General features: G+C 44.0%; 1 protein-coding gene across 1 annotated transcript in view; it reads right to left on the bottom strand.

The window, feature by feature from the left end:
* mcf2a (MCF.2 cell line derived transforming sequence a) overlaps window positions 1-12,382 on the bottom strand; it is a 47,556-nt gene that overhangs the window by 16,461 nt on the left and 18,713 nt on the right. The window contains exons 10-22 of the mRNA XM_084041910.1: window positions 11,999-12,118; window positions 10,756-10,947; window positions 9,700-9,891; window positions 8,581-8,752; window positions 4,649-4,725; window positions 4,109-4,194; window positions 3,905-3,971; window positions 3,607-3,722; window positions 2,661-2,730; window positions 2,429-2,521; window positions 1,869-1,961; window positions 1,399-1,524; window positions 282-503 (exon numbers count right to left, since the gene is read on the bottom strand). Of these exons, the coding sequence (XP_083898036.1) occupies window positions 282-503; window positions 1,399-1,524; window positions 1,869-1,961; window positions 2,429-2,521; window positions 2,661-2,730; window positions 3,607-3,722; window positions 3,905-3,971; window positions 4,109-4,194; window positions 4,649-4,725; window positions 8,581-8,752; window positions 9,700-9,891; window positions 10,756-10,947; window positions 11,999-12,118 (1,626 nt within the window). The remainder of the gene's footprint in view (window positions 1-281; window positions 504-1,398; window positions 1,525-1,868; window positions 1,962-2,428; window positions 2,522-2,660; window positions 2,731-3,606; window positions 3,723-3,904; window positions 3,972-4,108; window positions 4,195-4,648; window positions 4,726-8,580; window positions 8,753-9,699; window positions 9,892-10,755; window positions 10,948-11,998; window positions 12,119-12,382) is intronic.

Raw genomic sequence — 12,382 nt, 5'->3', positions numbered from 1 at the left:
ATTCAAAATAGCAAAAATGATTTAAAAAATGTGCTTCTCGATTATTCTATTAATAATTGGAAACAGTAATCGATAGAAAATAATGCAGCCCTAAAGTGCATGTTTCCCAATGTGCGCACGCACGCACGCACGCACGTACGTACGCACACACACACACACACACACACACACACACACACACACACACACACACACACACACACACACACACACACACACACACACACACACACACACACACACACACACACACACACACACACACACACACACACACACACCTTGAGACAGTGTTTGAAGCCGTACGACGGGGCCTTGTCTCCGCCCTCTCCCGGCTCCTCTCTGCGCTTGCAGAAGAGCAGGGCTCTCTCGTACAGGAACAGGTGCCTCTGCATGGGCTTGAAGCGGGTCAGCTCCTTCATGCGCGTGGGGCCTCTCTTATGGCTGATCCACACGCTGAAGGAGCCCTGCATGAGCACACGGCCCAGGTCGCACAGCTCGCCCTGCATGGCCAGAGAAAACCAGACGAAAGATTGGGTTCGTTTCAGTCCGATCCAAATGGAAACGCAACCCACAAAATTAAGCCTTCGTTCTCACTAGGGCAGGGGTCTTCAACCTTCTCAGGCGAAGGACCCCCTAGCTGAGAGAGAGAGATGAAGCAGGGACCCCCTCTATATTGCATTAAATTTAGTTTCAGATTAAACTTTTTTTGTTTACTTGGTACTGCTCTTTTTTCCCTCTACACCTATACCTCTTAACCAAAAATAGCAGATCTACAAGCTCACAACGCCTCGAGGCGTTGTGAGCTTGTAGATCTGCTATTTTTGGCTAAAGTTCTCTTCAGAAAAGGGATGCTAGGGTTCAAGTGGTCAAGGTAAAAAAAAAACATCACACAAAGATTTGGCGGACCCCCTGTAGTCACTCTGAGGACCCCCTAGGGGTCCCGGACCCCCTGTTGAAGACCCCTGCACTAGGGTCTTAACAGATACGTATCAAATATTCATGGCAAAAGACAGTTTATGCATTTTTAAAGAACATGCATTTTCTGTAATGTTTTTGCAAAATGTACACGAGTCATGTAAGAGCAAAAAAGGTCGAAACCTTGTACTCTACTTTATGTCCAAAACTGTTCCTTTTTTTATAATTATTTTAAAAACATTTTAAAATTTGGAAAATAGCAGGTCTACAAGCTCACAAGCTTGTGTGCTTGCATATATGGTATTTTCACCAATTTTGTGTGACGCTCTTGTATGATGAAGTAGGGCTTTAATAAAATAAAATAAAAACATAGAAATGTGAAACTTGGGAGATACAAGGTTTCTCTCCGAGTTCCCCGACAGCAAATATTATGTTTGATTACTCATACCACACACAAACATGGACCCACACAATGCCCACCTCATATCCTGTGATGGCTATCTGATGCATGGAGTCATTGACCGCCTTGAGCAGATCCAGCATGGCTGCTAGTGCCCCCTGCAGCTCAGTGGCCCCCTCACAGCCTGCGCTGTATTTCAGCAGCTCCTGAACAAAGTATGCACGAGCATGCACAATGAATGGGGGCAATACTAGATAGGATTTTAAAAAGCAATTTCAATATATGTTGCACTCTGGCCTAACCCCAGACGGGGTTGTGCAATCTCATGCTGATTAGTTCTGGGTTTTATAGGGACATGGATTTGTTATCACGAATGCTCAGTTGATCTCCAATCCAATTTAATGGAGTATAAAGTATGACAGGCCTCTCAAACTGGACCAGAAAGGGCCCATTTGGAACAGTTTCTACCCTCTCCAGAGTTAAATGAACATTTAGGGTTAGGGTAATTTTCACTGTTGAGTGTGTTATGCGATTCCGTTCTTTCTCCAACCTTAAGCAGCAGCTGGTATTTAGTGAGACGTTGCACTGGTTTCAAGAGGTAGGAGTCCAGACCAAGTTTGTGCTCCAGTTTTTTCTGACATTCCTTGAAACAGAAGACAAGGAGAGCATGAGCTAAGGGAATCACACAGGTGAATGAAATCAAGATTCATATATATTCATAAGGAATGTATTAAACTTGACAGGAAATAATTAAAATTTGACTGAAAATACACAAACATGGATTTTTTCCCCTCCCCTCTTTTTTGGCATCTAGGGTTAGGTATGTCCCTATTATGACCAGGGATACGCTCTAAAAGTGTGAAAAAACATATTTTTCCATTTCCACTTTAAAGCGATTCTAGGCAACTTCAGAGATCAAAAAAATAAAAAAACTGTTGTCAAACGCCGCAGCATCATTATATAGTGGCTGATAGAGGGGAGAAAAAAATGCAAAATATATATATATATATATATATATATATATATTTTATTTTTTTTTAATTTAGGCTTAAAGTTACCTAGAATCCCTTTAAGTGGTTAAAACGGTCTAAAACTCCCAGCGACACCAACCTGGAAGATGGCACAGTCTGAGAACTGTCTCCACAGGGCATCGGAGCGAGGCTTATTCTGACAGTAGCATTCATACATCTGGAAGTTCTCTTTCTGGAGAAGAAGAGGTATGGGGCACAGAAATCCTTCTTTGACACATGTACTGGCGATCAAATATTTCCAAACTAGTAAATAATACATGTACAGACAAGCTGCTAGACCATGAAGACATTAAGTTGTTGCTTTTCCTCACCCGTGCCAGAAAACAGCCCCCTACTCCTTCGGGAGTCTCCAGGCATCCTTCCAGGTCCTCGAGGAACACCCTGGATTATAAGAAAGGTCACAGACCAAGGAGGTGAAATGTCAACAGCCAGACAGAGTAATGCCTAATGAATGCTCCATCATACGATGCCATCGCGGGCTATTTTGGGCGTGCAACACCGTCGTACAACAAAGTGTAAATTGCGCTTGAGTCATTTCACAAAATGGCAACACATGACACACACACACACACACACACACACACACACACACACACACACACACACACACACACACACACACACACACACACACACACACACACACACACACAAACTGCACCTTCTACCACTCCTCAGCCATCTGAAATGACTGACATTTGCAGAGCGTTACTACACGCCTACTGCACTGCACTATTAGTGTTCTCACTTTTCAGCTTATTCAATGCTTAATGAAGGCAAACTGGCATTTGACTCGTTAGTGTGCTGTAATTGGCAAGGGGACGTCAAGCAGTCATCCAGTGGAGCCATTTAGCTGGATGGGGAAGGCCGACTCAGCAGGCGAGAGAGGGAACACAGAAACTAATCAACTCTACTGCATAAACTGACACTGTAGCCAAGAGAAAAGGCTGTAGCCTAATGAAAACACTGTAGAGGGCGGAGAGAGAAAGTGGGGCTGAAAGTGGGGTGTGTGTGTGTGTGTGTGTGTGTGTGTGTGTGTGTGTGTGTGTGTGTGTGTGTGTGTGTGTGTGTGTGTGTGTGTGTGTGTGTGTGTGTATATATATATATATATATATATATATATATGTGTGTGTGTGCAGCCCGTGTGCTTGTGTACTAACAATGCTGTGCATGCATATTTAATGTCTAGCACATACTGTGTACTGAATGCGTCTGTGAGTGTGTCATGACAAGCCATTATGACTGCAGTGTCCTTGCCTGCTGTGGAAGTTGTAGATCTCAGGCATGTTGCCAAAGAGGACGTCCCTCTTGCTCTGCAGCATGGGGGGCAGCAGCCCCCCAAGAGCCGGGTTGTCCATCTCCGCCCTGTAGCCCTGCGATGTCCATTACAGCAGCGTGTTAGATCAATGATTGAACGAATTAAGGGGTTCATGAGAAAGCGATAAAAATGGAATTAATTGGAGAACTACTAAGCGAGGGCCGGCGCGATGCGGCATTGAAGTGCTGCTGGGAATTACGGAGGACGTACTGCAGTGTAAAGTGTGTGTTTTCCTACCAGCAGTACTGATAGAAGCTCTTCCACGTAAATTCGTTCCGTCTCGATGAGCTCTCTCATCACGTGCCTGTCACGCGCACACACACACACACACACACACACAGTGAGAGAGAGAGAGAGAGCACCAGAGGGCATCATTAGCACTGAGCAAAGAGAATGAACAAGCAGATGAGCGGCGAGGACGGACATCCCCTCCCCCCATACCTCCTCAGGAGGTCTGGACTGTCTTCTCCCTCTAGACCGTAGGACACACAGCTCCTGTTCTCCTGATAGTCATGCATCACCTCGATCTACACACGCACACGCGCACACACACACACACACACACACACACACACACACACACACACACACACACACACACACACACACACACACACACACACACACACACACACACACACACACACACACACACACACACACACACACACACACACACACACACACACACACACACACACACACACACACACACACACACACACACAGTGGATTCACATTTGGATTCAGGTGAAATGTTATCTTTACAGTACAATATTATCACATAATTAACCGCATGACCATTGTAATAAACATATAGTCAAAAGAGACACAAATGGCATAAGCCATGACAGAGAGGGAAAGTGTGATTGACATACAGTAGATCCTTCGATACACAAAATCCTCAGTGTCAGTTCATCTCTCTCAGAGTGAAACTGGCACTCTGGATTTTGCTGTGTGACGCTGTTGTCATAACCTCACCTTTCTAGAGTTGGGGCTCTTCCTTGACACCTTCTTCCCAGGCAGAGAGATGTCAAAGGTGAACTTCAGACCATCGCCTGTAAGAGTGAAATGAACAGGATTTTACTGTGTATCCTTGCAGAGAGAAACCTCGTCTACATGGATTAAAGCAAAATAAAATCTCACAACAGAAAACATTTTAAGGTCCTAATCTGCAATTTGTGAAACAGCGTGAAAGGAGCCCCCTCCCACTAGCGCTATGCGTTTCATAAACAATTAGCACAATATGTAGAATTGTGATGTTTTGGTAGCCATACAGCCAACCAGTTGAAGAAATTTCAGATTGATGCTTAAGTCGGCCATTCCCCACCATGGCAAAAAAAGTAATTTTGTATTTTAAAACAAAATACTGAAGACGCCAGAGGGTTAACCTTGAAATATCTGAGATCATTAGGATTTTCTGGAAGAACAAGCATTCAATTGCTAGTTTGACCACTTCCAATACTCAAAAAACCACAAATAGGCCATCTACAAGCTTACAACATGTTGCAGTGCAACGTGTTGTATGCTTGTAGATGGCCTATTTTCGGTGCATGGCATGCTTCCAAGCCGACTATAATCCATGCGTCTATACGCAGCATCTCTCCATAGGCTTTGATGGGCGTCATCTTGCTTGACTCTCAACATGGCTGCTACATTATAAGTACAAGCAAAATCACACAAAGACAATATCTTTATGGTTAAGCACAGATGAGGTTAGTAACCTCTATTGTATGGGATTTGCTTGCCCTGCCGTGACCCTGGTTTGATCACAGCAGTATAAAGTAGGTTTGAACACCTCTAATCAGATATGATGGGTGCTTGACTTCATCAAAAGGTAATAAGGACGGCCTGCGTTGAAGCAGCTTCCAGTGAAGTGTACATATAGAACACGCATCTAAAGCAACACCTCGTCGCATGACTGATTGTCAGTCGGCTTTTGATCATAGCTGCTGAAGCTGTAAATTTACATTCAAAGCTCAAGATTGTGTATGTGCGATTATGTATGTATTGATTTAGTGTGTGTGCGTGTTGCCCCCATACTGTACAAGTTCTATATTAAGCTAATCGTGTGTGTACAGTATATGTGTGGACGTATGTACTGTACTGTATGTACATCATGCATCATATAAATCAAAGCTACCACGTCTCTCTTCATCTCTTCTCTTAAATGGATGTTCTCCAGAGCGTTGGCAGAAGTCAGGGATAGCTTATATAATGAGCCTCTTTCCTGGTAGTCTTCTCATTACTGTAGAAGTCCTATGGTAAGATCTGAGACGTAGTATTGACCTTGAAGAAGACCCGCGGTTCGGAAACACCATCTAAATAAAAGCGAAATCCATATGGAGCCACTACTCTTAGATCTCTTAGAATGAGGACAAAATCCTCACCGGCAATAATGGAGCTAGTCAAAAGCCTTTAGATTAGGGTTTAAGACATTCATTTCAAATGCACGCACACAAACAACTGAATAGAATATCATGGCACATGTTCCCACACAGGCAGCATTAATTGGGTACTACGGTACATCTATGGATGGCTTTGGCCCACCTCCTTTGGCCTACAGATGAAAGGTTCTTTAACCCATTAAAACCGGGAAAGAATCTGTGTAACCCCTTAAACCAGGGGTCTTCAACAGGGGGTCCGGGACCCCTAGGGGGTCCGCAGAGTTACTACAGGGGGTCCGCCAAATCTTTGTGGGATATGATTATTATTATTTTTTACCGTAACCACTTGAACCTTTTCTGAGGAGAACTTTAGCCAAAAATAGCAGATCTACAAGCTCACAACGGCGTTGAGAGCTTGTAGATCGGCTATTTTTGGCAAAGAGGCTATAGGTGTAGAGGGAAAAAATAGCAGACTAAGTAAAAAAAAAACTTGAATCTGAAACACAATTTTATACAATATAGAGTAGGGGGTCCCTGCTTCATCTCTCTCTCAGCTAGGGGGTCCTTGGCCTGAAAAGGTTGAAGACCCCTGCCTTAAACCATGTTTAAAGCAAAACATTTTAGCTCAAATCTTTGCTTCTGGGGGTCCCTGGAACAAAATATTTCGAAAATGTTCGCTTTAAAAAAATATATATTCAAAGATTTGCACAAATGTTCAGATCTACAAGCACATAGCGGGGCACTCGGAGCAAGCATCCTGGCTCATAGAAGGCCTATCTATCCCCAAGGGAAACTGTAATTATTACGCTAGCTTCCCTTGTTGCGGCCGTTAGACACAGGAACACTTTCCGTCAACGTTATCAGGACCCTGTGATGTTCACCACAGAGTGCTACTGAGCCAGGGGCCAGGGGAGCAGTGGTGGAAGAAGTACTCAGATATGTTACTTAAGTAAAAGTATAGCAATACCACAATATAAAAATACTCTCTTACAAGTAAAAGGCCTGTGTTCAATGTTACTTGAGTAAAAGTCCAAAAGTATTGGCATCAAAATATACTTAAAGCACCAAAAGTAAAAGTACTAAAATGTTTGAAAATAGCAGATCTTATAATATAATAATTTATATCTGCAAAGTAACTAATAACTACATTTTTCAAATAATTGTAGTGTAGTAAAAGTACAATATTTGCCTCTGAGATGTAGTGGAGTGGAAATACTCCAGTAAAGTAAAACATACCTCAAAATTGTACTTTAGTACAGTACTTGAGTAAATGTACTTAGTTACTTTCCACCACTGCAGGGGAGACAAGCATCCTACTGGGATGGCAACCAGCAGAGGCCTGGCCAGAGGCCCAGTGGACCTGCTGGGTGATCAAAGACTGATCCGTTTAATCTGCTGTGATACTATAACAAAGACACGTACATTATACTCTGTGAATAGTATATCATGTTACAGTATATATCGCTGTTGGGCAGAAACCTCTTATGTCCATATGTTTTTTCATAAATTAATGCCCCACTTGATCATAGTACAGCGTCATACAAAAGTATCAAAAGCAGCAGATCTGCAAGCTCAAAACGCAGCGCGAAGTGACGCCTTTTGAGCTTGTAGATATGCTGCTTTTTGCTATTTCTGAATAGTACAATTTTGGAGATATGAGGTTTCCACCCGACAGAGACGAAATACTATAGGCCTGTTGTCACTGTCAGGGGGAAACCTTGCATGTCCAATAGTGTATTTTCTTTTACGAAGTGGAAAAGAAAGAACCTTTATTCCGATGGATCCGATGTGATGAGCTCTTGTTAACACGTTTCATTGGTACATTTATTTAATTTAAAATACATGTAAAAATAAAATAATAATATGGAGATACAAGGTTTCTGCCCGAAAGCAGTGATATTCTGTAGCTATAGAGTATAGCAGTTCTGGAGGACATTTATTATTTATTATGATTATTAATAGGGAATACTTCCCTTCTATTTAGAATGAAAGTTTCAAGCTCCTGCTAACATTTCTTGAGCTTGTAGACAGCCTATTTTTCGGCCACTATCAATACCGTCCTAAAATGTTAATCTACTCACAAATATATAGGGCTGTCACGATTATGACATTTTACCTGACGATTAATTGTCACTCAAATAATTGCGATTAACGATTTCATTGTGTTTTTGTTGTTGAAAATTACATTTCTGTTGGTCTTTTAGGCTTTGAAGTTGCACATGGTAAATATGACACATAACCTAAATATACAAAGAAATGACTGACCTGTTTAATAACTTTATACTTAAAAAAAAAAACATTAATAGTGGAAATAGCCGCTCACGACGCGTTGTGAGCTTGTAGATCTGCTCTTTCCACTATTTTTGAAAATGTTTGAAAACATGAACCATTTTTAACATGGAAACAATTATGACGATTATGACAAAATAATTGCGATTATCTCAAATAATTGCGATTAGACGCTTATTATGTAATAATTGTGACAGTATAGTAATACATGTGTGTGTGTGCTGTGTGTCTCTCTACCATGCTTAGGGGAGAAGAGCGGGGACTTGGAACGTGGAGGGTTCTCGGGCCTGGGGGCCACCAGCTGCACAGGGCGGACATGTTTGTCAGCCAGCTTCCTCAGACACGCCTGCCTGCTCTGGATCATTTCCTGCACTGTGGCGTGCTTTTCAAACGTCTTCCCTATCTGGGCCTGAAAACAGGTTATTCATATTTAGCGTAGGAGATGATACATTTTTAAGTAAAAAATGAAGTGGAGTTTGAACTGAGTATGAGTACAATGGGTTTATCATATACTGTAGGAAGGGGGTGTGTCTGATAAAAATGAATAACAAATATCTAAATACTCAGAGCCTTGTATTAGAGAGTTGCGTCACCTCGGGGGCAGAAAACAGCGCCGGTAACGTGGTTCATGTAAACTCGAAATAGTGACAAACGCTCATAGAATCCAGTGCATTCCGTAAACTTCCGGTTCGGGGCTTTGTCACTATTCGCCAATAGAGGGCGCTGTAGAAGACTGGCCCGATGAAGTGAACGGAGATGACGCAACTCTCCTTATATGGCGCTGTAAATACTGAATCAGGCTAGCCTGATTATCAGACTGAAGCGTGAAGCTTCAGTCCACTCAGTGGAGCGGCCGGGTCTATGGTCTGGAGCCAGGCCAGAATCAGGCAACTTAAAAACTCTCTCGGGTGTAGACAAAAGCCAGAGTAGACGTATAAGAATGACCCCAAACATGTTTGAAAGTGAAATATCCCTTTAAGTGTGGAAATCAGTTAGTTACTATATGACCATACAGTATATCGTCTCTGTCGGGTGGAAACCTCATATGTCCAAGACTGTTACTTTTCAGGATTCATATTCAAAAATAGCAAAAGTAGCAGATCTACAAGCTCAAAACTTGCAGATCTGCTACTTTTGATATGCTTTTGTGTGATGCTGAATGTGATCAAGTAGAGCGTTAATTTACAACAAAGAAATCTATATATTATATATATATAAAATATGGAGATAAGAGGTTTCTGCCTGACAGCAACGATATAATCTAATCTGGATCACCGTTTGATGTTGAAGTGAAAGGGAGATGTTTTTCCCTGTGTCGTGATCAGATGGTTTTCATCATGGCAGCTGGTACAGTACCTGCAGTTGTGTTGTGATGACAGCCTCATACTCCATGGCCAGGACGTCCGGTCCTGAGCTCAGCATGGCCGGGGCCTCCTCCAGGAACTTCTCAATGTCCCTCAGAGCAGCCAGAGCCCCTTCCTTGGACTGGAACTTATCTACCAGCTGATTGGCCAACAGGTACGCTCCGTTGTCACACCAGCTCTGGGCCTGGACACATGAGGATATGATGTATAGGTCACCATACCACCAATGAGAGAGAGAGACAGAGATAGTGTGTGTGTGTGTGTGTGTGTGTGTGTGTGTGTGTGTGTGTGCGCGTGTGCGTGTGTGTGTGTGTGTGTACTATTCTATCCTATATCAAAATTGGCTTAAGGGAGGACCGCTGATGTCACGCTCATGTCACCATGACTCAGCCATCACCATATAAGGAGTTCCCAATGCAGCTACGCACAAATATGGAGTGTGTTGTATAACCTCAATGTGTCGTCCATATATGGGCACGAAAGGGGGCATGCCCATATATGGGCATATACTGATGACACCAGGGACCTCCATATATGGGCATAAAGGGGACAAGGACTGACAGAAACAGACATCTCCATATATGGGCACAAATGACCTCTAGTCTATCTCTATACACACATACATGTACGACGTAAACACACACACACGCAAGTTCTCATACCTGCCAGAGGCACTACAACTGATGTACTGTATGTGAGTATAGACGGATTTCCGCGCGACGTCATCACAGAGCAGAATGCGCAATCTGCGCATGCCCGGGTGAAAGGCGCGTTCGAAAATACAGCCCTGAGCGGCAGTGAGCGCACTGGCCAATACAAACTAATAGGCGAGTGTGCTCCGGTGCGTAATTTCCAAACGCACCCATAGGCTTCCCCCTCCTCTGCGCGGTCATATTCCTCTCATGTTTACTAACAGGAAACCCGTCTATACGTACGTGTGCATGTACATATGCACACATACATGTTGCTACATAATGCATGCATGTTTATGTACAACTGGTTGTACATGTGTGCACACACACACATCATGTGCACACGTCCCCCGTACCTGTCCGAGGCACAGCAGCAGCTGGTGTGTGTGTGTGAGGCGTGCGTGCGTGGCCTTGAGCGCAGTGCTGAGCGTGTCAGAGTGATGGCGGAGCTCGTTGCAGCGCTGCACGATGAGGGCCATGGCGTAGTGGTGACTGGCTGCCAACTGGTGGCCGTGAAGGATGATGATCTGGGCTCGGCTCATCACGTCCTGACAATGTCACCGACAGACAGACAGAGACAGACAGAGACACACAGAGACACACAGAGACACACAGACACATTAGTTAATAAAGCCAGCTTAACCACTTAACCCCATTCTATACTTTGGCTATTAAAAAATTGGTGATCTACAGCTTCACAACGCATTGTGAAGCTGTAGATGTGCAATTTTTTAGTAATTATGAACAATGTTAACAACACACTCTCTGTACGTCGCCCTCCATCCATCGGTGTCTCCAGTCCAGTCATCCCGATTCTCCATACTTCTGGCCAGTTCATTTGTGCTTTCCGCACCAGCGTCTGTCTTTAGCAGATCCACGTATGGGTATAGGTGTGGGACGTCCTACTGATCGACGCCCGTGTGTGTTGGTTCCCACAGAACAAGCTTTCTGGCAGGGAGTTCTCGGTGTCGATGGCAATGACCGGCTATAGTCTCATCCTCCTGACTGCTATCTTCTCTGACACGCGTGGTACAGTAGCACCCCGTACAGACCTTGTTGGTAATGTGTTCGTCCCGTTGGATGTTCAGTACCACACGTAGCATTCTGGTGTAGCACCCATCCAAGGACTTCTGTAGGGCATGCGTCAGTGTCCATGCAGCACGCACAGCCATAAAGGAGAACGGACTCCACAGTAGCAGAAAAGAAACTGATCTTGACGAGTCGGTGGGAGAGGTTGGCTTTCCACACACTGGTCATGCCATTAAGAACTCTCCACACGAGCGCCTTCCTCACTTTGAGGTCCTTCTCTGTGGAGTTGACCCATGCACCCAGGTATTTAAAGTCACTGACCTCCTTTAAAGCAGTGCCTTCTCCACAAATTCTTCTCTTATGGGGGCCCCCTGGCACACAATCTTTTCAGCTGGGGGCCAAATACATATAAATGTGGGGGTCCATGACATGAAAATGTTTGAGAACCACTGTGGTAAAGGGCCTGTAAGAGAGACTGTCAACTGCCAACAACTGACATGTTAACACTGCACTTTGCTCCTCTGATTAAGTGCAAAAAGATGGGACAAAATGTGGTTGTGAGCTGCTCACCTGTGCATGTGTGTCCAGACTCTCCCACTCTCTCAGAGACTGTTCTATCTGAGCCACGGTGTCTCCTGACGTGGACACTTCTCTCTCCTGAGCCAACAGGCGCTCCAGACATGACTCCATCTAACCAGGAGACACACACACACAGGCAGATAGACACAGGATCCGCAAGCACACGCACACGCACACGCACACGCACACACACACACACACACACACACACACACACAAAAAAGAGCCCAACAGATGCCAGAGGTTTTGGTCCGATGCCGATTTCCTTGTAGAGCTGCTATTTTACATTTCTTGTAAAACCAATTTTTACCAGATTTTACAAAAAACGAAACCGATGTCATCAAAAAAGTCAAATAATGGTCGATATGTCAGCCA

The sequence above is a fragment of the Gymnoscopelus microlampas genome (assembly GCF_963454915.1).
Source record: "Gymnoscopelus microlampas genome assembly, chromosome: 18".
Lineage (NCBI taxonomy): Eukaryota > Metazoa > Chordata > Actinopteri > Myctophiformes > Myctophidae > Gymnoscopelus > Gymnoscopelus microlampas.
This window is presented reverse-complemented; position numbering and strand designations above follow the sequence as displayed.